The sequence below is a fragment of the Dermacentor silvarum genome, chromosome 4 (genome assembly GCF_013339745.2).
Source record: "Dermacentor silvarum isolate Dsil-2018 chromosome 4, BIME_Dsil_1.4, whole genome shotgun sequence".
NCBI lineage: Eukaryota > Metazoa > Arthropoda > Arachnida > Ixodida > Ixodidae > Dermacentor > Dermacentor silvarum.
Window position 1 is genome coordinate 143013763 of NC_051157.2, and position 19746 is coordinate 143033508.

The following is a 19746-nucleotide window of genomic DNA, read 5'->3' on the forward strand; positions in this document are numbered from 1 at the left end:
AGGCGGGCTTCAAGAAGCTCCAAAATGCCAAGGACTGCAAGTCGCTGCTCAAGAAGTACCTCACCAAGGAGGTCTTCGACAAGCTCAAGCACCGCAAGACGGCCATGGGCGCGACGCTGCTTGACGTCATACAGTCCGGTGAGCGCACCTATAGACGAAAAAGACTCACACTTTTCTTCTAAATGGTTGCTGTGGCAATCTTGGTGGTTACGGCACATTGCACTTCGTTCCGAAAATTCCATTCAGTGCAGGGTAATCTAAACGGAGTACAATCGAACTCTAAAGAGAACAGGCTGAATTTGGTGGCATATTTGAATTTGCCTACCTGCCTTACATGCCCATATTAATGGGAATTTAGGTAATTGAGTAATGGTTGAACAATGCAAGTAAATACAATGCAATAAACAAATTCGGCAGCGACACTTAAGGGCTGCTTACTAGTGGGAATGCGAAAGCATTATAGTTCATTTGGTGAAACCATTAGTCAGCCAATTGGCTGCGACGGGACGTGTGCAATCACGCACGCACTAGGCACACCTTTAGTCAGCCAGAACCATGGAGCAGCCGTGGCGTCGGGAAAGCGTGCTTGTCTTGCACCCCGGAGGCTGGGGCTCGATTCTCACGCAGACCTAAATATACCAAATTTTCTTTTCAAAGCCATCAGTTTGCTTTGTTTGCAGAAACTTCCCTGAGAAATTTGACGTCACCACGAGCATTTTCGACGTGTTTTTACTGTTCGCGTCGTCAGTCATTTTTGGTACCATCGCTCGGTCACGTCACCACCACCGACGCCCGATTTTCGCTTAATGGGGCATGTAATGCTTTCGCACAAAAAATCCCTACTTGTGGGGCAATCATACTAGGGCAAGGTCCACTTTCTAGCTGAACGGGAGTGTTTTGTAGGAAATGTCATATTGTCACTGCGAATTCGCTGTGATGAATCCCATGCGTGAATCTTGTTTCAACTCTCTTAGACGACGGTTGCCGGTTCTTGCATATAATTGGGGATGGTGACATTTAGTTTTTGACGCGAAACACTGAGTGAGGCTGGACACTGCTCTACCGTGGAATGCGTCGTGGAGAGGGTGAAACTCCCCTGTATCCCCCAGTAGTAATATTCAGTGGTCTGCAGTCATCAGCTTTTAGATCAGTTGGTGTCGCTGCCCTACACCAGAATAATGATGCAGACATTAACCCAGCAGTGGCCCGTTTCCTTATCCCGTTTTCGCACTTTTTTTCATCGTGACCGCAGCTAGAGCACCTACCTCATCTTCGTATCCTACTGCAGTTTCATTACACTACACTAGAAATTTGGCAGTCAGTAAAAGTGTGAGGACACTGTGATACTAAATTGACTTCTTCAACGCGGAAACCAGCAACCTGTGCAATCTGCTAGCAGACATTCATCAGCTTCTTTATTTCACGCAAGTGCGTAGTGTTCAATAACGTATGTAGCTAACATGGGAAACCCTTTTGCAAGATTATTATTTTATTTCTCTATTTAACATTCACCTATATGAACATCAAACCAAGCCATCGCAGCATCCTAGACGTCTTCATCGCTTGTAAACCGTTCTCGTCTGAAGGATTTCATCACAACCCTGAACAGGGCATGATCAGAGGGAGCCATAACATAGCTGCAGGGGATAGGGTTCAGCTGCTGGAGTACACATTCCCTGATTACTTCTCGTGATCGATGACACGTGTTGCGTTCTGGTGAACGGGTGCACTGGTGATTCTCGGGAATCAGCAACACGCCCACTGTGAGCTCCTTGGCTTTTTCTTCTTGACGGCTTCCCGTAATTTTGTCAGTGCTATGGTTGTCATATGGCGTGAACTTCACAGGCAAGGCTTTTTTGGTATCCCAGAGGACGTTGCGATTGCTTTCCCAGCAGATTTTTCTGCCTTGAATTTCTCGGTTGGGGATGACGACTTGGCGCTTCCACTGCATTAAGTTCATTTCGGACTTAGGATATTTTTGATAGACCCGTGTGATAGAGTCACGAAACGATGAAAAAAGTTGCGGGATTATTATGCAGCAGTTCCATATTCGTTTGGCACCACTGAATCCTGGTAGCCTTCTGGAATGGTGTGAACATTCTCGGACCCCACCTGACAGCCTTTCAAATTCCCGAATTTCCAGGAGCGATTCTCGAACTGGAACCTACGCGGACACCCACTTTCTCAGCTAGTCTAGAAAATTTATTGCGTCCATTTTGCAAAGTTAAATACTTCTTGTTCTTGCACGTTTCTGCAGAAGCGGCCTGAACAGGCCGTCCTGTGTGAGCGCCATCTTCAATGCAGTCTCTACCCTATTTAAATCGCTTCTTCCAAACTATTAATTGTATGAAGACGGCGCAGACGCGCTATAAACTGCAACCATGCGTTTTTAGATCTCCTCCGGACTTCCCTTCTTTAGTGAGGAACTTCGACTTAGTCGTGTTGCCAATCAAGCATATGCTTGCTTGAGGAATACATTGTAGCACTAACAGGAAACAAAGACTTAGAGAGAAAAGTAGAAAACAATAGGTCGAGTGCTGATCATTTCCTACTTTTCTCCTTAAGTCTTTGTTTCATGTTAGCGCTACAATGTACTCCTCAGATCGCAACAACTCGCCCAACAACAAGTTCTGCTCATATGCTTGCTTGCTGCGCCCGAGCTTTCTCGCGACTTCATGTTCCTTCAAACAATGGACACGTTCTCAATCTCTACTCTGCGTAATTGGCCTCAAGATGCGACCTAACATGCCGAAGCTTTTTTTAACGTGTCGACTTGACTTCTTCATACTGAGGTAGATAAATTTTACCTTTCCTTCTATTCGCCAACGAACTGGGACTAGAAACTCGATCTTTCGTTGACCCCTGTTTGACTGTAGGGGTCGACAGGTTCGTCAAGCGGCTCATTTAGCTTTTTATTCGGCCTTTCTGAAACGAGACTGAGAAATAAAGGAAATTCAACTCCACCGAGTCTATAACATCACAACGAACCTCGACCGAATACAGCGCGGCGCATCAATAATGTTCCTCGGCGATTCTTGCGATGAGCTCTTTGAGAAAGACCGCTACATTGCAGTGCATTAACGTAGATGGTGAGAGTGCCTGGCTGCGAAAATTCAGCGAAGGAATCGTATGGGCGCATTTGTTAATCACAGTGATCACTTCAGTTGAAGGCCTATGCTGGCATCTATACTTTTTGGAGGCAATGTAGCGCTTGGAGGCACCCTAAAAATGTAACAGCCTATCTTTTTACAGCACATGGCTTGTGTGCGGTAAAACGAAAAAAAAAAGCAACCTCGTCCTAGGTATTTACTAGTAGAAGGCTCTTCTATTAGTAAATACCTATGGCGAGGTTGTTTTTTTTTTCGTTTTTTACGTATGTTAGCATTTTACTGCAAGTGAATACTCAATTTATTGCCAATTAATTAATGAATTAACAATGTGTGCTTTGCTTTGGTAAGGCGAGTCACGGTTTGTCATTAGCATGAGCTAGCCTTAAGCAGCTCATAACTATACGGGCCGCTTACAAGCTATTATGAGAGTTTTCGTAAGAAACGTTTGGCTGTTGTTGTTTCTTGCTTTTTTATTGGAGGGGGGGGGGGGGGAGGAGGTGACGGAGCATCGCAGAGTTTTAACCTTTACATAACGCAAGTGCAATGTTTTCTTGTACTGTGTAGGTCGTGTTTGTTCAATTAACAATAGCGATGATACCTTAATTATAACAATCAGCCGGACATGCCGCTAATAGGGTTCCCTTTTAACAGTCTCAAACACCGCGAAGGACAGGACGAGAAGCAAACAGATGTCAGTGCTGTCGTGTCTCGTGTACCGCTCCTTTATGATACGTCCACAATACATGGCACGAAAATTCACCTCTCAAACGGTTGTCATAGGTGACATAGGCGGCGCAGAGAATACCTCTCGGGAACCAGTTTTCACGGGTTCTGCGCGTCGTGCACTACGTGAAACAGTCAGGTCAGTCGTCTCGATGGACTAGACCTGGATGAGTGAAAATAGAATAAATATGTTGCCTTATCGCGTTATCTCTCTTGATTTATCTCTGAAACAGCACCGATGGTGGTAGGGATAGTGCTCGAATATCGGCGTTGTTCCGTGACTGCTGCAGAAAGAACTAAAAAAATAAGAAAGAAAGGTTATACATGTAAATATTGAATATTGACTCCTGTGGCAGCTGCGGCTGCTGCATAGGGCGCGGCCGCGCGAGCCCTGTCTTAAATACGATCTGCGTTGCGAAGATTACAGGGGTCTAGGCGAACCGAAGTCCGATCGCTTCGTGTGCATATAGCACCCATACGCTTGCGCGTCACCCGCGTTCGCGAAGTGAAACGTGACTAACTTTTTAGTGTTCCATGAAATTGACGCAGACTTGTTCCGCTCGTCGCAGGTGTGGAGAACCTCGACAGCGGCGTGGGCGTGTACGCACCGGACGCCGAGTCGTACCGCGTGTTCGCCGACCTGTTCGATCCGGTCATCGAGGACTACCACAAGTTCAAGCCCAGCGACCGGCATCCGCCCACAAATTTCGGCGACCTGAGCACGCTCAAGAACGTCGACCCGACCAACGACTTCGTCGTGTCCACTCGCATTCGATGCGCCCGTTCTCTCCAGGTGGGTGCCGCTGTCTCTCCCCCCGAGGTCTCTTCGTCTTTCGGCTCTGACATAAGCAGATTCAACGCAATGTTTGGAACGTAAATGATCCCAAGCTTGTTTGAGAAAACAAGGTAGCAGCAGTATAGTGGGTGTCATGAGAGTCCCCTCGTCGTCTGTAGATGCATGCGTCACGAGTATGAAGGCGACGCTTGTCCAGGGAAGGATGTTGAGAGGTGCATGCAGAGAGAAGTAAAACACATCTGAATATACCAAACGTGTCTACGTCCTTTGCATCACAGCGGCACATACCTATTCTAGGTGATTGGCCAAGGATGGGCACACAATCACTCGCATACAATTTGTCGATTGTTCATGCGTCTTATTATTATTGTATCAACTGTTTTTCCCATTTTGGTCTGTAATATGTCCCTCCCCTCTGTGATGTGCAAACCCTGAGGTAAAATAAATAAATGAACTGACTTGCACATAAACAGTGGGCCCAAGTAGTTGTTTATTGGGGCACATAACGAGTGGCATACACCCAGTGTCCATAGTTGTGATATATTCGAGTACATTCTCAGTAGCCCAAGTTGTCTATTGGACAAGAAAGTACCCGCAGTGTGATAGAACAGGCAAACGCTATAGAATATAGCAGATCTATTTAGATCGCGTTTCGTAATGTAAGTGAAAGTGCATGTGCTCTCTGCTCTCGAGTGGAATCAGGTGGGGTTCGAATGCAGGCACATGGGAATCCTTTTTTGACTTAACCAGCGACTGCACGGCCTGTCGCTGCGCCTCCTGGTCACGGCTTTCTTTAGGGCCAACTATTTCTTTTAAATAATACTGGCGCCTGTAAAATATCATCATCAAGATACTCGAAGACGAAGAGCAAGAGAACGGCTCCTTGGCGTGACTGCGAGCTACTTCACTTCTTCAATAAATCGTTCATGTTCTAAGCAGTCACCGGTCTCGATCGTTTTAACAATGGTGCCATGACCAGGATACCACCTCCCCGCCCACAAGAAGGTGAACCTGCAAAGAAGTAGCAGAGAAGGAAACGGCGGTGGAGCAGCGAAGAGACCAAAGTGAAAACCATAAGCATCGGAACGGCTGCCTGACAAGTAAGACGTCATTGTTACCAGCCTAACAATGAACAAAGAAGTAGTAACAAAGAAGCGGAAAGCACTTCGCTCCCAGATAACGCAGCTCATCAACTCAGCCGAACAGCAATAATGAAGAAGCTAACAGAGAAGAGTTGCTCTCAACGTATGCACAGGTAAAGGGAATAAGCGAAAGCCTCAAGAACGCCAACGAACAAATGGAGAAATTTTTAACTGAAGGTACTGCCGAAGCTGAATTAGAGAGAATAATAGAGTATGACATGAAAATAACGAAGATCTTGTCTACAATAGAGTTCAGAATTAGAGAGCCGGCACAGTTGGACTTCTATAATGGAACGAGGCAGGTGGAATCAAGTACAGAACAAGACGCAAAGGAACTAGTTAAACTACCAAACTAGAAACGACAAAGTTTGACGGAACAGCTTTGGAGTGGAACCGCTTCTGGGTTCAATACGAGTCAGCAGTTCACCTCAGACCTAACATGAGCAAGGGACAAAAGTTCAATTATTTATTAGCAGCTCTAACCTGAAAGGCAGCGTCTACGATAGAAGGGATTCAGTACTCTACAGAAGAAAATTACGATGAAGCGATAAAAATTCTACAAAAAACGTTCGGAATTCGTGAACAATAAGTGGAGCTGCACATGGCTGAGCTATTCAGCGTAGAGAAAGTGAGGTCGGCGCGAGAAACTGATGAACTACGCAAGCTAGTGAACAGAGTGCAGGCCAACACATTAGCAATCAATTCATTCAAGGTTAAGACCGAGAGTTTCGCGCCGATGTTAATGACAGCGTTGAAAAGAGCAATTCCAACGGAATTATCACTGCAATTCAAGTCAAAATAATTACTTAGAAACGGCTCAGACAAGTCATGCAAGCTAGCGCACAAAGCAACGCAACAGGAACAAAATGTGAGGAAAAGCTGAACAGGCTTATGTAATTTCTGCGAGAGCAAATATCGTTTCGGGAAGAAACACAGCGTGAACAGGAGAGTAGCTGAGAAGCCAAGGGGTAACAGCAGACAGCTTAGAACAACTTCCAGCTTTTATAGCTCAGAAAACAGAAGCTGCTTGTTCTGCAAGCAGAACATCCGCGCAACTGAGACCTGTCATCGGAACATTCGCATGACGGACAAAAAGGTCATTCTAACCGAGAATAGAGCATGTTCCAAATGCACCCGGCCAAAACATACCGCACGTATTTGAAGAGCAAGAGTGATATGCAAGCAATGCAAAGGCGGACATGCTACATCAGTGTGTAAAGCGGTGAGGCAAGAAAAGTAAGATCAGGTCACAATAAAGCAAGCGGAAGCGGTGATGTCTACTCTACATGCAACCGAGAATCTAATGTAAAATTTTGTGCTTTTGCAGACAGCTGTAGCTTGGATAGGGGCGAAAAAGGTGGCCGACATTGCCGTTTGTTATTGGACAGCGGAAGCCAGCGCACATTTATTGAAGCTGGATTAGCAAGATAATACGACAGGAAAGGCTGACAATTGGTTCGTTCGGAGGAGACGAAAAATTCACAAAAATGAACGTGGTGCAAGTGACTATAGCGACGCGCGAAAACAAGTCGCCACGGTGATCGAAGCTGTACAAGTCGACGTCATATCCCACAGTTGTCTACCTGCCCCAAATCAGAAACTCAACGAGAAAATGAAACAACTAAAGCTACAAGTTGCGGATGACAGAACCGAGACGACTGCAACAGACGCAATAAGGCTGCTCGTCGGATCAGATTATTACTGGGAGTTCGTCACTGGTAGAACACAAAGGAATCGTAAGCAGACTGATGGCTGTCAATACAATACTGGGTTTGGTACTGCAAGGCCCATCGGAGCAAACTAAAACAAAATTAACTCACGCCAAAATCAAGCAGTCTTGGTTTTGAAGGTTAAAGCTGCGGAAACAAAACTACGGCAAGAGCTACAGAGGTTTTGGAGCTTGGAATCAATGGAGATCAAACAACATAGTTGCACTACTACAGAAGCTCAAATTGTAGAAGAATTCGAGAATAACATAGTTCAACTAAACGGTCGTTATCAAGTCAGCTTTTCCTGAAAGGAAAACGTTAACTTGGAAATCAACAAGGGAAATGCAATGAAAAGACTACAACTGACTAAATGGTTAAAGAAAAACGAAGACATGCTGCGCCGCTACGATCACGCTATCTCAGAACATATGACCTTGGGAGTCGCGGAAGAGGTTCAGGAATCTTCAGAAACACTGACTACATTGTGTTACTGCAAGCCACATCATGCGGTTATTCAAGAGGACGGACTGAGCGACGACAAAAGTTCCTGTAGTATTCGACGCCTCTTCACACACGCAGCAAGGCATGTCATTAAACGGCAATCTGGAGGCAGGACCTAATTTATATGAAGACATGCTGTCGCTGCTAATCAACTTTTTGAATGAAAAGGTGGCCCTAGTAGGAGACGTTGAGAAGGCATTCCTACAAATTTCAATCCATGAAGAGGACAGAGATGCCATGAAATTTCTGTGGTGGAAGCATGACGCTGACGGAAAGCTGCTGAACGAAGTACAAACCTGGCGCATGACTAGAGTTACTATCGGTACAACACCGAGCACGTTGCTTCTGGCAACTACAATCAAGCACCATTTGAAAGAAGTGGCAGAGCAATTTCCAGATACAACGGAAAAACTACAGAAAGCGATTTACGTTGATTGTGGAATTATAGGAGCTGCAACGTTTGGTGGAGCTGTGAAGCTGTACAAAGAGGCAAAACAAGTGTTCGAAGAGGCGGCGGTGAACTTGAGAAAATGGACACCGAATGAAGAGAGATGAAACAAAATAATAGATAAAACAAAAAGGACGACGCTCACATGGAAATTCGATCGAAAGGACACACAGTGCTGCTTGGCATGATATGGAAGCACTAAAAAGACGTGCTATCGTTCCCTGTGGAGAAGTGGGCGTCCTTACCAGCAACAACGTACTTAACCAAAAGGACAGTGTTGCAAGCAGCAGCAAGGATATTTGATCAGCTTGGTTTGCTGTCACCTTTTATGATACGCGCAAAATTAGGCTTTCAAAAACTGTGGAAAACGGACGTCACGTGGCATGATCCACTTCCTAGAGAAGAATGCTACAAGGGGAGGTAGCTGACTGTCCGAAGCGGAGGAGCTGCGAATTCTAGAAATTTAGCGATATTACGCAAGCAAGAATCAAGCAGTACAAGCATACCATCTGCATGTGTTTGCAGACGCGAGTCCAACAGCATACGGAGCTGCAGCATACTTGGTACTAGTGTACAACTGATTGAACAAGAGAGTCATGGCTACTGACAGCGAAAAGCCGTGTAGTTCCAATCAAAGAACTAAGTTTAGCAAGACTTGAGCTAATGTCAGCGGTTATAGCATCAAGACTAAGCGACTACATCAAAAGTCACTTGAGCGAAAGAATTCAAGAAGCTGCTTGCTTTACCGGCTCAATGATTGTACTTCATTGAATCAAAGGAACAAGCAAAAGGGATCAATTTGTTACCCACAGAGTCACAGAAATAAGAGAGAAAACACTGCAAACGAACTGGTCGTTCATTCAAGGTGAGGACAATCCGGCAGATCTATTCACAGGGGGTATCGGCGCAAAGACGTTAATGAACTCGTAAATGTGGTGGCATGGACCCAAAGGGGGTACCTCCGTGGAGACGGAACGGGCAAACGTGATTCGCATGAATGTACAGGTGGACGATCAACACGAAGCGCAATGTCAAAGCTGCACAGAATCAATAGAGAACGAATCAATCTTGGAAATCAAAAAATTGTTCATCATACGGGCGACATGGATATTCAGATTCATAGACAACGCAAGAAAACAACATCACGAGAGGCCGTTAACAAGAAAGGAGATTATATTTGCAGAGACATATTGGATAGGACAAACACAAATACTCTCAGAAAAGCAAGTGGCGATGCTAATTCAATCACTAAACCCTTTAAAATAAATGGACAACAAGTCTACTGCGACGACAAAGGACTCATTAGACATAAAAGACGATTGCACTACAGCCAAGAATCAAGCCGGCACGTCATCTCACTTCAAAAGAACGAGTATTTCATGGAACTGCTGATACGTCCCGTTCATAAAATAATATTGCACGGCGGAGTTCAAGCCACGCTAGCGCAACTGCGGGCTAAGTTCTGGATATTGCAAGGTCGCCAAGCTGTAGAAAGAGTTTTAAATAAATGCCTAGTCTGCAAGAGGCATAACACAAGACCAGCCACTCAAACTATGCCTCCCCTCCCGGCGGGCAGAGTCAACGAATCGGGGACATTTCAAGTCACAGGAGTTGACTTCACCAGAACACTTTATGCTAAAAGCAAACATGAGATTGTAAAACAATGCGTAGTAATTTTCACCTGCGCGGTAACGAGATGAGTGCACTTGGAGATGACCAACGACATGTCGACATGCAGTTTTTTACAAGCTTTCCGGCGATTCACCGCACGACGTGGTATACCTGTCATAATCTACTCAGACAACGCCAGGACCTTTACAAAAGCGGAGAAGGAAATCAACGGAATGCTTGAAGCTGTTGGGGACGAACGGGTGAAGGATTGCGGCAGTATACGCCAAATACAATGGAAAACAATATCCGAGTGCGCCCCGTGGTGGGGACGACTCTACGAACGCCTCATACGAAGCCTGAAGACATCGATGCAAAGACACGAGAAACAACTTCAGTGGAGGGGCTAGGCACAATTGTACCAGAAGTTGAAGGAGCGCTCAACAATCGGCCGTTAACTTACATGTATGGTGAACCTAATGAGCTCTGCAGACATCATAGGAGGTCGCCAACAGCTTCAAGACGGACAAACAAGACCATACAACGGAGACGTTGAAGACGCGTGGTGAAGTAGACACAAACTAGTGAAAGCTTGGTGGAAGAGATGGTATCACGAATATCTCAAGGAAATAGGAGCTACTGTCAAAGCCAAGACACGACAAGCGAAACCACTGTCCTAAGACGATGTGCTTTTAATTGAAAACCGGGGTGCAAGAACATTTTGGAAAATGGGCCGAATTGAAAAAAGTTACCCTGGACGCGACGGAGTAACAAGAGCTTGCTTACTTCGGACAGGCAATAAAGAGTTTCTCAGAAGATCTGCGAACAAAATATACCCTCTTGAAGAGTGCTTCAAGTAGCCCGCCAAAGCCTATCTCGGTACAAGTTGGGCGGGCGGGAGCTTCTAAAATGTCCTCATCAAGATACTCGAAGATGAAGAGCAAGAGAACGGCTCCTTGGCGCGAGCGCGTGCTACTTCACTTCTTCAATAAACCGTTCATGTTCGAAGCAGTCACCGGTCTCGATCGTTTTAACAGCGACACTACCTCCCACCTTTAACGACTAAGACCGTGCGTTCGCCTCCGTGCGCTGTTAAAGAGAATACTCGCATTTCCGGCCATAGAATTGCAGGCACTCTAACAGTAAGTGCGGGCTGAAACTATGGCAATGGGCCGCATAGGGGTTTTGATAGTAGGTGCCAGTTCTACTAACCACGTGCCATCGACTACAAGAATTGATGACTGCACACTTGCTGAAAGGTAAAGCCGGCAACCGCTGTAGACTCCCATGTTTCCCTAGCGTACCTGCTCGTTCGTGACATTTTCATCACACCACCGTGCATGTAGTTTTTGAAGAATTTGTTGAGAACAAACGTTATCTTTCCTCGGAAACTCCCATTACAGATCGCATTAACACAGCCCCCAGCGCACAGGTCGATGTCATCATAGCTGTGACTGCTGCGACAATGTCTAATGCACTATGTTCCAATCGGAACACAGCGCAATAGCAAGAGCAGCACGTTACCGTGCTGCTCTTGTTTGTCTACTTTTTATAGGTGCAAACAGTCTACCTCTAAACGATCCCCGTACATGCAATAAAGTTCGAAGGAAGCGTTATTTCTCTTTCGAGAATCATCCGACTTAGCGCAGACGCGATCACTTTTTCTGCCGCGATTGTACCCGCAGTTGTTCTGCAGAAGGGCGTGCTAAGGCATTTTATTAAATGTGGACCTTTTGCAGGGCTACCCGTTCAACCCTTGCCTGACCGAGTCTCAGTACAAGGAAATGGAGAAGAGAGTAGTGTCGACACTCCGGTCCCTGGAGGGCGAGCTGAGCGGCACCTACTACCCTCTCACAGGCATGGACAAGAAGGTCCAGCAGCAGCTCATCGACGACCACTTCCTCTTCAAGGAGGGAGACCGCTTCCTGCAGGCGGCCAACTCGTGCCGCTTCTGGCCCACCGGTCGAGGCATCTTCCACAACGACGCCAAGACCTTCCTGGTGTGGTGCAACGAGGAGGACCACCTGCGCATCATCTCCATGCAGAAGGGCGGCAACATCAAGGATGTATGTCGTGCCTTGTGCTTTTATTTTTTGCGTCGTTTAACTTCTCGCTCGAGTGTAGTCAGCTTGTAGCAAGCTGTACCAACTATTCCACTGGTTGACGCGCGCCGATGAAACACAGATAAGGAAGCCGTCCCCAAATGTGCTGATTTCCGTTTACGAAATTTGGATTATGAAAGAGAACCCGCCTTATTATCTTATGTTGAATCTTATATCCAAACAACGCCGAACGTACACCGCTTCTGTCGTGAACGATACACAACCTGACAATTGCTTGATTTGAAGATGCAAGTTGAGAACTAGGTGCCTCAAACAAGCGACGATGAGTAGACGGCACGAACACGCATCTCCCGCGTTGAAGACGAGAGAAAACCACGTGCGACCGAATCCCGTGCTTGTCATTTGTCTAATCTCGTCACGCCATTTAATCCTCTACCACTCCGACTGCACCTTCCGTCCCGCAGAGATTTCTTTCCAAATATATATGCAATTGAAAGTACATCTCGAAGTAGTAGCGTGCTTTTAATATTCTTCTAAAGCTTCCGAGGAAGGGCTTGATATAACAATTAATATGTTTACTAGTGCTAATAAGGAGTGGACATCAGTTGATTTTTACGTTTAATACCTTCGCTATCAAACCTCATCAAGCTATTTCTGCTTTTATTAGAATTCGGATCTTCCAATACCAGACTGATGACAAAATAATGCTACGAGGCTAAATTTGACGCAGACTTGAAAATGAATTAACTAAAAAATCATCACGCTATGCTCGCTCGAAAAAAAAACATTGCTGAATAAATTATGTGTGTGTGCGTAGCTTTTTAAATAAATCCAAAGAAATGTTTACCTATGTACACTCGCATTCGGACAAAGGTTTCTGAGCTTTTTGAAGTGACGTCCTGCACCTGTACAAACTAATAAGTTGCGTTCAGCGCGCTGTTGACAACATTGACGTGAGCTTGAAACAAAATGGATATTAATACTCTATTGAAGCGACCACTTGGGGAAGAAAATATGTCTTTCACCAACATGCACAGTGAAATAACCTAGTGATTGCTTCAACGTGTTTATATAAAACTCCGTTGAACTCGCCGCTATATCTCAATGGCCATCGCTTTAAGTGGATGAGCTCGTGATGGCGGGTTCCATCAAGGCCGCGGCGGCCGCATTGCAATAGGCACGGAACGCAATAATGATCGTGTACCCAGCATTAGCATTACAGCAAGCGTTCAAGCTCTTAGACTGGGAAGGCTCAAGAGTGAGGATCAACGGCGAATATCTCACCAACCTTTGGTCTGCAGATGACATTTTCCTATTCAGTAACAGTGGGGACGAATTACAACAAATCATTGAGGACCTTAATCGAGAAAGTGTAAGAATTGGGTTCAAGATGAATATGCAGAAGACAAAGATCATGTTCAATAGCCTGGCAAGGGAACAAGAATTCAGGCTCGCCAGTCAGCCTCTAGAGCCTGTAAAGGAATACGTTTATCTAGGTCAATTACTCACAGGGGACACCGATCTATGAGAAAGAAATTTACAGACGAATAAAATTGGGTTGGAGTGCATACGGCAGGCATTGCCAAATCCTGACTGGGAGCTTACCACTGTCGTTGAAAAGAAAAGTGTACAATCATTGCATTCTACCGGTACTAACATATGGGACAGAAACTTGGAGGTTAACAAAGAAGCTCGAGAACAAGTTAAGGACCGCACAAAGAGCGATGGAACGAAAAATCTTAGGAGTAACGTTAAGAGACAGGAAGAGAGCGGTTTGGATCAGAAAACAAACGGGGATAGCCGATATTCTAGTTGACATTAAGCGGAAGAAATGGAGCTGGGCAGGCCATGTAATGCGTAGGATGGATAACCAGTGGACCATTAGGGCTACAGAATGGATACCAAGAGAAGGGAAGCGCAGTCGAGGACGGCAGAAAACCAGGTGGGATGATGAAGTTAGCAAATTCGCAGGTGCAATTTGGAATAAGCTAGCACAATACAGGGGTAATTGGAGATCGCAGTCAGAGACCTTCATCCTGCAGTGGACATAAATATAGGCTGATGATGATGGTGGCTGATGATCACCCAGCATTTGGTGCACTTTAAAGAACCACAGGTGGTCAAACTTAATCGGCAGTAACCCCATGACGGCGTGCCTCGCAATCAGATGGTGGTTTCTCGCACATAAAACTCCAAAATTCGTTAATTAAACTTCGTCCAAATCGTTTTGCGAGTACTTCAGCCTCCTTTATAAGGTGGTATACCTAGGGGAGCACTGTCTTCACGTGGTGCAGTAGCGAAATCTCACACAACTCTTCGTAGAAGTTCGAAGCTGCGAGCAGAAATAGGATTGCACACGCCGTGGCATGGTTGCACATATTCAGCTAAGTCCGGGTTCGTTTCGGGTTCTTGTGATGGCACCGTAGTAAGAGGGCATCCTGGTCGACCTTTGAATATTTGTAAAATGGTAGCATCACACAAGACGTCGAAACGACCTTTAGGTCCACGTTACTTGCACTGATGACATTGCCGACGTGCGGTCCTCACTGATGTTTCATGGCAGCCCCTCAACATTGCATCAAGCTTGAACGGAAGATGTCCACAACTGGTCCCACTAAAATAAACTGTCCGTGGTCCTTGGCGTCTACATACCAGCATCGAGCAGATTCAATAGGACACGAGGTGCTTGGTGATGAGACTGAGATTGGGTAATTTATCTGGGATCAGGCGCAATACGTAGCTGTCGCTGAGAGAGAGTGATGAAATTTTGCTTTGCGAAGTAAATCGTGACATGAACACCAGTCATTAATTCCGTCACGTTCTCAAACAATGGTATCGAGATGGTATCGGTGTGAACCACGACAGTGCACACAATTTGCGCTGGCGTTCTAAACTATTTTCCCGAAGCCGTTGCAATGTATAAGAAAATCTTGCAATGCATAATCTATATAAGATTTTTGTCAATAACGAAAAATCGAGGCGTGTTTTACTCAGTGAGTCCCCACGTCAACCAAAATAGTTTCTCTTTCAACACGCCTGTTTCTTTTTTATTTATAAGCCCTGGCTTTATCTCAGCACTACTAAGCTTTGCAGCAATTCCAAGTGGCACGGAATTTTGAATAAATGCAAGCTTTCCCATGCGTGCGGCTGCTGCAGAATTCAGACAGACATATTCAAGCACGTAAGAAAAATAAAAGTTGTCGCAGTTTCACCTGAAAGGCGAAGCATCAATTGCGATAGCAAATTTGTAGAGAGCTATACGGAGTAATGATAGTAGCTTTATCAGGTGTATACCCTTGGACATGCAGCAGCACCGGCAACACGCAGAACTGTTGTCGGCGCCGTCGGCGTTCTGCCCGCGTTCGCACATAATGCGTACGGCGTTGGTGACTGTTGCCGGAGCCTCTGATATAAATAGGCACTTGATGCCGCAGCTAAACGTCGCCTCCCTTCCCCCCCCCCTCCCCCCCCCCCTCCCCGCCACGGCCTTTCGCGCGTCGGAAGAAGGCGCGTTTGTTCTACATATGTGGTGATTGTAAAGGAGGAAAGAGACGCCTACTTCTGCAGCCCTTAAGGGAGCGCGGCGCAGAACGCGCGTTTTTTCTTCGCCGTGCGTTCACTCCCCATGAAAGCGCGCGTCCCTCGCGCCCGTTCACTCGCACATACAGCGTTCGGCGCGCGGCGACGATTTCATCTCCACTGACGTCATACGGAACCTCACGGAGACGGCGACGACGACGGCGACGCCGACGGCAGAAACCTGCTTTGGAGTGTCCATATAATTGCTATCGCAATAAAATAACGTGCACAAAAAGAACTGATTACGTAGAACGCTATTCCTTGCGGCGTTTTTCGTTGCTGTTTTAACAGAAGAGCTGTTTAAGCTCTTGGTTGCGCCGCGTAGTGCGAACAAAAACTGCTCCTGGCGATGACGTCACCGCGCGTTGCCTAGCAACCACCTCGTGGAGCGGCGTGTGCTTTGCCTCCTCTCCGTACCATTCACATGTTGCCTTCACAGGGGATGTTAAGAAGAGGGAAGGAGAGCATGCGCGCGGCACGCGCTATGCTCTGGAGACAGGAAGAGAAAATGAGAGAGAGAGAGAGAGAGAGAAAGCAATTGTAGCAGCACCAACAAGGCAACGTGCATCGCTACTGCCGACGCCGTCCGCGTTTCCCGGCGTTCGCGCCGAACGCGCGCGGTGTCCGCGACTGCAGCCGGCGCCTCTGGCGGCGGCTCGGCAGGTTTCAACCAGACACGCCCCGGCAAGTGTGGAGGTGCAGCTTGGCCGTGAAGGCACCTGTGGATATAAAGCGCGGAGCCGCCGCGACGGCGGCAGAACTCTCGTTGACTCTGTGGCGAGTACATTTAGCCTTGACATGGGACGACCAAAGAAGACCCGGACACCCGAAGAAGAAGTCGCTTATCTTGAAGCGCGTCGCTCGGCCAAGCGAAAATCTGAGCGTCGGTGGCGAGCCGATTCGAAATACCGTGCCTGGCAGCACTTGGCACTTCCTAGCAAAAATTAGTCAAGCCTAGTAAAACCTGGAAGAAGCTAGGTCAATCACCAGCTCCGCTGTTTACTGCAGCCTTGCATCACGTACTGCAGCCTTGCAGCACGCAAGCTGGCCACATTTTTTTTTCGTTCTTTTTTTTTTCTTGCGAGCTGGAAGATGTTTTTTGTCTGAATTTCAACTAGCCCAACTTTGTGCCTTAAATGCTCCAATGTTTTTTAATAACTACATCGGCGGCTGTGACCAGTGGTGGTAAAATATCGCTAGACTTTCCAATGTTGGGCCTGCGGTCAGTTTGCCTTACTCGCTAATTTTAACGTGGTCATTGCCTACTCTGATCAGCCATGATAAGTAACTCATGCTCAACGACCTCGCAGGTATTCACTCGGCTTGTCAAGGCCGTCAAGGCCATTGAGAAGAAGCTGCCCTTCTCTCGAGATGACCGCTTCGGGTACCTGACCTTCTGCCCCACCAACCTGGGCACCACTATTCGAGCCAGCGTGCACATCAAGATACCCAAGCTGTCGTCCAACATGTCCAAGCTCGAAGAGATCGCGTCCAAATACGAGCTCCAGATTCGAGGCAAGTAACGTAAACATATCACACTTCAGTAACGTCACGTTATGAAATCATGCCCCTAAACTGGTAAATAAACTATAAGACTGCAATGTTTGTGTTGTACAACTGTATATCTAATAATTACTCATTTCGGTGTTCAGTTTTTATGTAGTCACTGTTTCGAACACCATGCCACGTCGTTATTAACTTCGTGCAGCCACTGGTAAAAAATTATGTACAATGCAATCGCCCGCTATCTAATGTTGGTTGCACCTAATGTAGCAATCATGGCACTATGGTAAAACAAAAATAAAGCCCTTCATCTTGTGCTCAAACATTATTATAAAGCGCTGCATGAAATGTAGAAAATTTGTACCTTTGTGCTGAAATGTTATATAGAATACAAGGGGCCTCCTGTCTCCATGCTTTTATTTGTGTACATGCGCCTGGTCGTATTGTGGACACATGGATCCATGCAAGCTTGATGCTATGGATCCAGAGGTCCTCGTGTTTGTTTTGTTTTATCTCGGCTAATAAATTTCAGTCGATTTTGTGTGTTATACTGCTAGCTGGTGCGCGTTCCTGGCACATGGACTGATCTTGCAAAGCCTTAAATTAACTTCATACTAGGCTCAAGTTACTAGCATCGTTTAGACGGCAAATGTAAACGCGCAGCTGCCATCAACACCACTAAGCAAATTCCTTCTGCGGAAATTCACAACGTGGACGAAGTTTCAGAAGGAAAATAATTTTCGCTCACACAGGAGTAGCATGAAGCTGCCGTAGCAGTCCTGCGCACGGGACTCAAATGGCGTAGTATCTATACAAGACGGTAGTAACAGAAGGCACAGAAACATTTGCACCCCTAAACTTACGCTCTTTTGCCAATCTCACGCTTCAATTACACGCGGTGTTTGCGGCAGCAAAAGTCACGCTGCGAGAATGTGATGCAAAGAAAGTACAGCTAAAGATCATAAAGTCGTTTTCTATTTTCTTTCCTAACACAAAATTCAAAAGACAAGCGATGTTGCGACTGAAGAAGTCCGTTATGGCTTCGTGTATCCGGGGAACAGGTAACGAGAGACCTTGGTTGCTGTTTCTTAGCTCATAAGCGCTTCTTCGAGTATACCCTTCGCTAGTTTTGCCGACGTTCGTATGTAACACATACGGGGCTGGTTACCATCAGATGCATGTCGTGATGTCAAACTCCCGGGGAAACTTCACGTGCTCAGGAATCAAAGTCATTCATCCTCTTGTTCTATACTATCTGCTACGTATAGTTACTTCGTTGCGCGTAAGTCAAAACAACGGGTTTCATTTTTTTTAACTGAAAGTGGAATGTATTCATGCACGTGCCACATCAGTATAACGGGGTTAGGCATACTATTCAGAAAAAAAAAAGGTCTGGCGACAGCAGAAATAAGACTCGTAAAACAGAAATATGTATGCTCACTTTAGCGATGCCAGTGGCTGTGGACTCGTTGAAATGGCAGCAGTTACATATTTTTCCCTCCTCCCATCCCTCTAAATGGGCGCCACCACCCTCATTCTCGTGCGGAAATCCCGAATTCTTGTGCATACTTGAAGGGGGGTTCCAGGGCTTTAATTTCACACAAGGCCCGTTGCATTTTGTTCGCCGAATGGAATACGATGCCTCGTGAACTCGGCCTCGGCCCTCTTCACGCCAGATCTCGAAGGCTGTGGCATTTGAGCTAAAACGAGTTGTTTTTGGCCCATGTTAATGTTCGACGAGTTGTATGAAGAGCTAAAGGAGGAACCGCGAATCTGCTGCCACATGCTTAAGCACCGTTACTTCCCACAGGCACCCGCGGAGAGCACACGGCGAGCGAAGGCGGCGTCTACGACGTCTCCAACAAGCGCCGGCTGGGCCTCACCGAGTACGAAGCCGTCAGGACCATGCAGGAAGGAATCCTCGAGCTCATCAAGCTCGAAAAGGAGGCCTAGACCCCGACACCAATGCCGCGCAACATTTCAGCCGCCGAATGCGCGTGGAGCTCAGCAGGCTGAAGGCCCCTCATTTTGGAAAACGAGCCACCCGAGAAAAAGAAAATAAGAATGAGTTCACGGGTCACCGCCGAATCCTGCCATTGAGTCACCAGTGGCAAATGCAAAAATTAAATCTTCATTCGAGGTTGATAAACTGTCTTGCGTTGTCTAGCTAGCTATTACTGTTATCTTTCACTCACAGCGCCTGTTGGCGATGTGGGTGAAAGATAAATAAACCCATGAGCAACGTAATTTTCGTTCTGGATTTATTTATTTATTTATTTATTTATTTATTTATTTATTTATTTATTTATTTATTTATTTATTTATTTATTTATTTATTTATTACAGGAAACCTGCAGCGCCATACAGGCGTTATTGCAGGGGGGGGGGGGGGGGGGGGGGGGTGGATGAAATACAAAGAAAGAAAGGTCCATGAGTTTTGCCTCAGAATGTAGTACACTATGCAGTGGCCAGTATGTATCTTGAAAGCGACTCTGACTCTAAACATAAAAACGCAAATTATGAGACTTAAGAAATGTGCATGGGGAGAACAACAATCGCTGCAT

The 19746-nt window shown here is 46.2% G+C and overlaps 1 protein-coding gene across 1 annotated transcript in view; it reads left to right on the forward strand.

Moving 5' to 3' along the window:
- The window catches only part of LOC119448957 (arginine kinase-like), a 19878-nt gene extending 452 nt beyond the window's left edge, over positions 1 to 19426 (forward strand). Inside the window, exons 2-6 of the mRNA XM_037712160.2 lie at positions 3 to 138; positions 4403 to 4626; positions 11777 to 12103; positions 16990 to 17194; positions 18993 to 19426. Coding sequence (XP_037568088.1) covers positions 3 to 138; positions 4403 to 4626; positions 11777 to 12103; positions 16990 to 17194; positions 18993 to 19135 — 1035 coding nt within the window. The 3' untranslated portion in view covers positions 19136 to 19426. The remainder of the gene's footprint in view (positions 1 to 2; positions 139 to 4402; positions 4627 to 11776; positions 12104 to 16989; positions 17195 to 18992) is intronic.
- Positions 19427 to 19746: the final 320 nt, after the last annotated feature.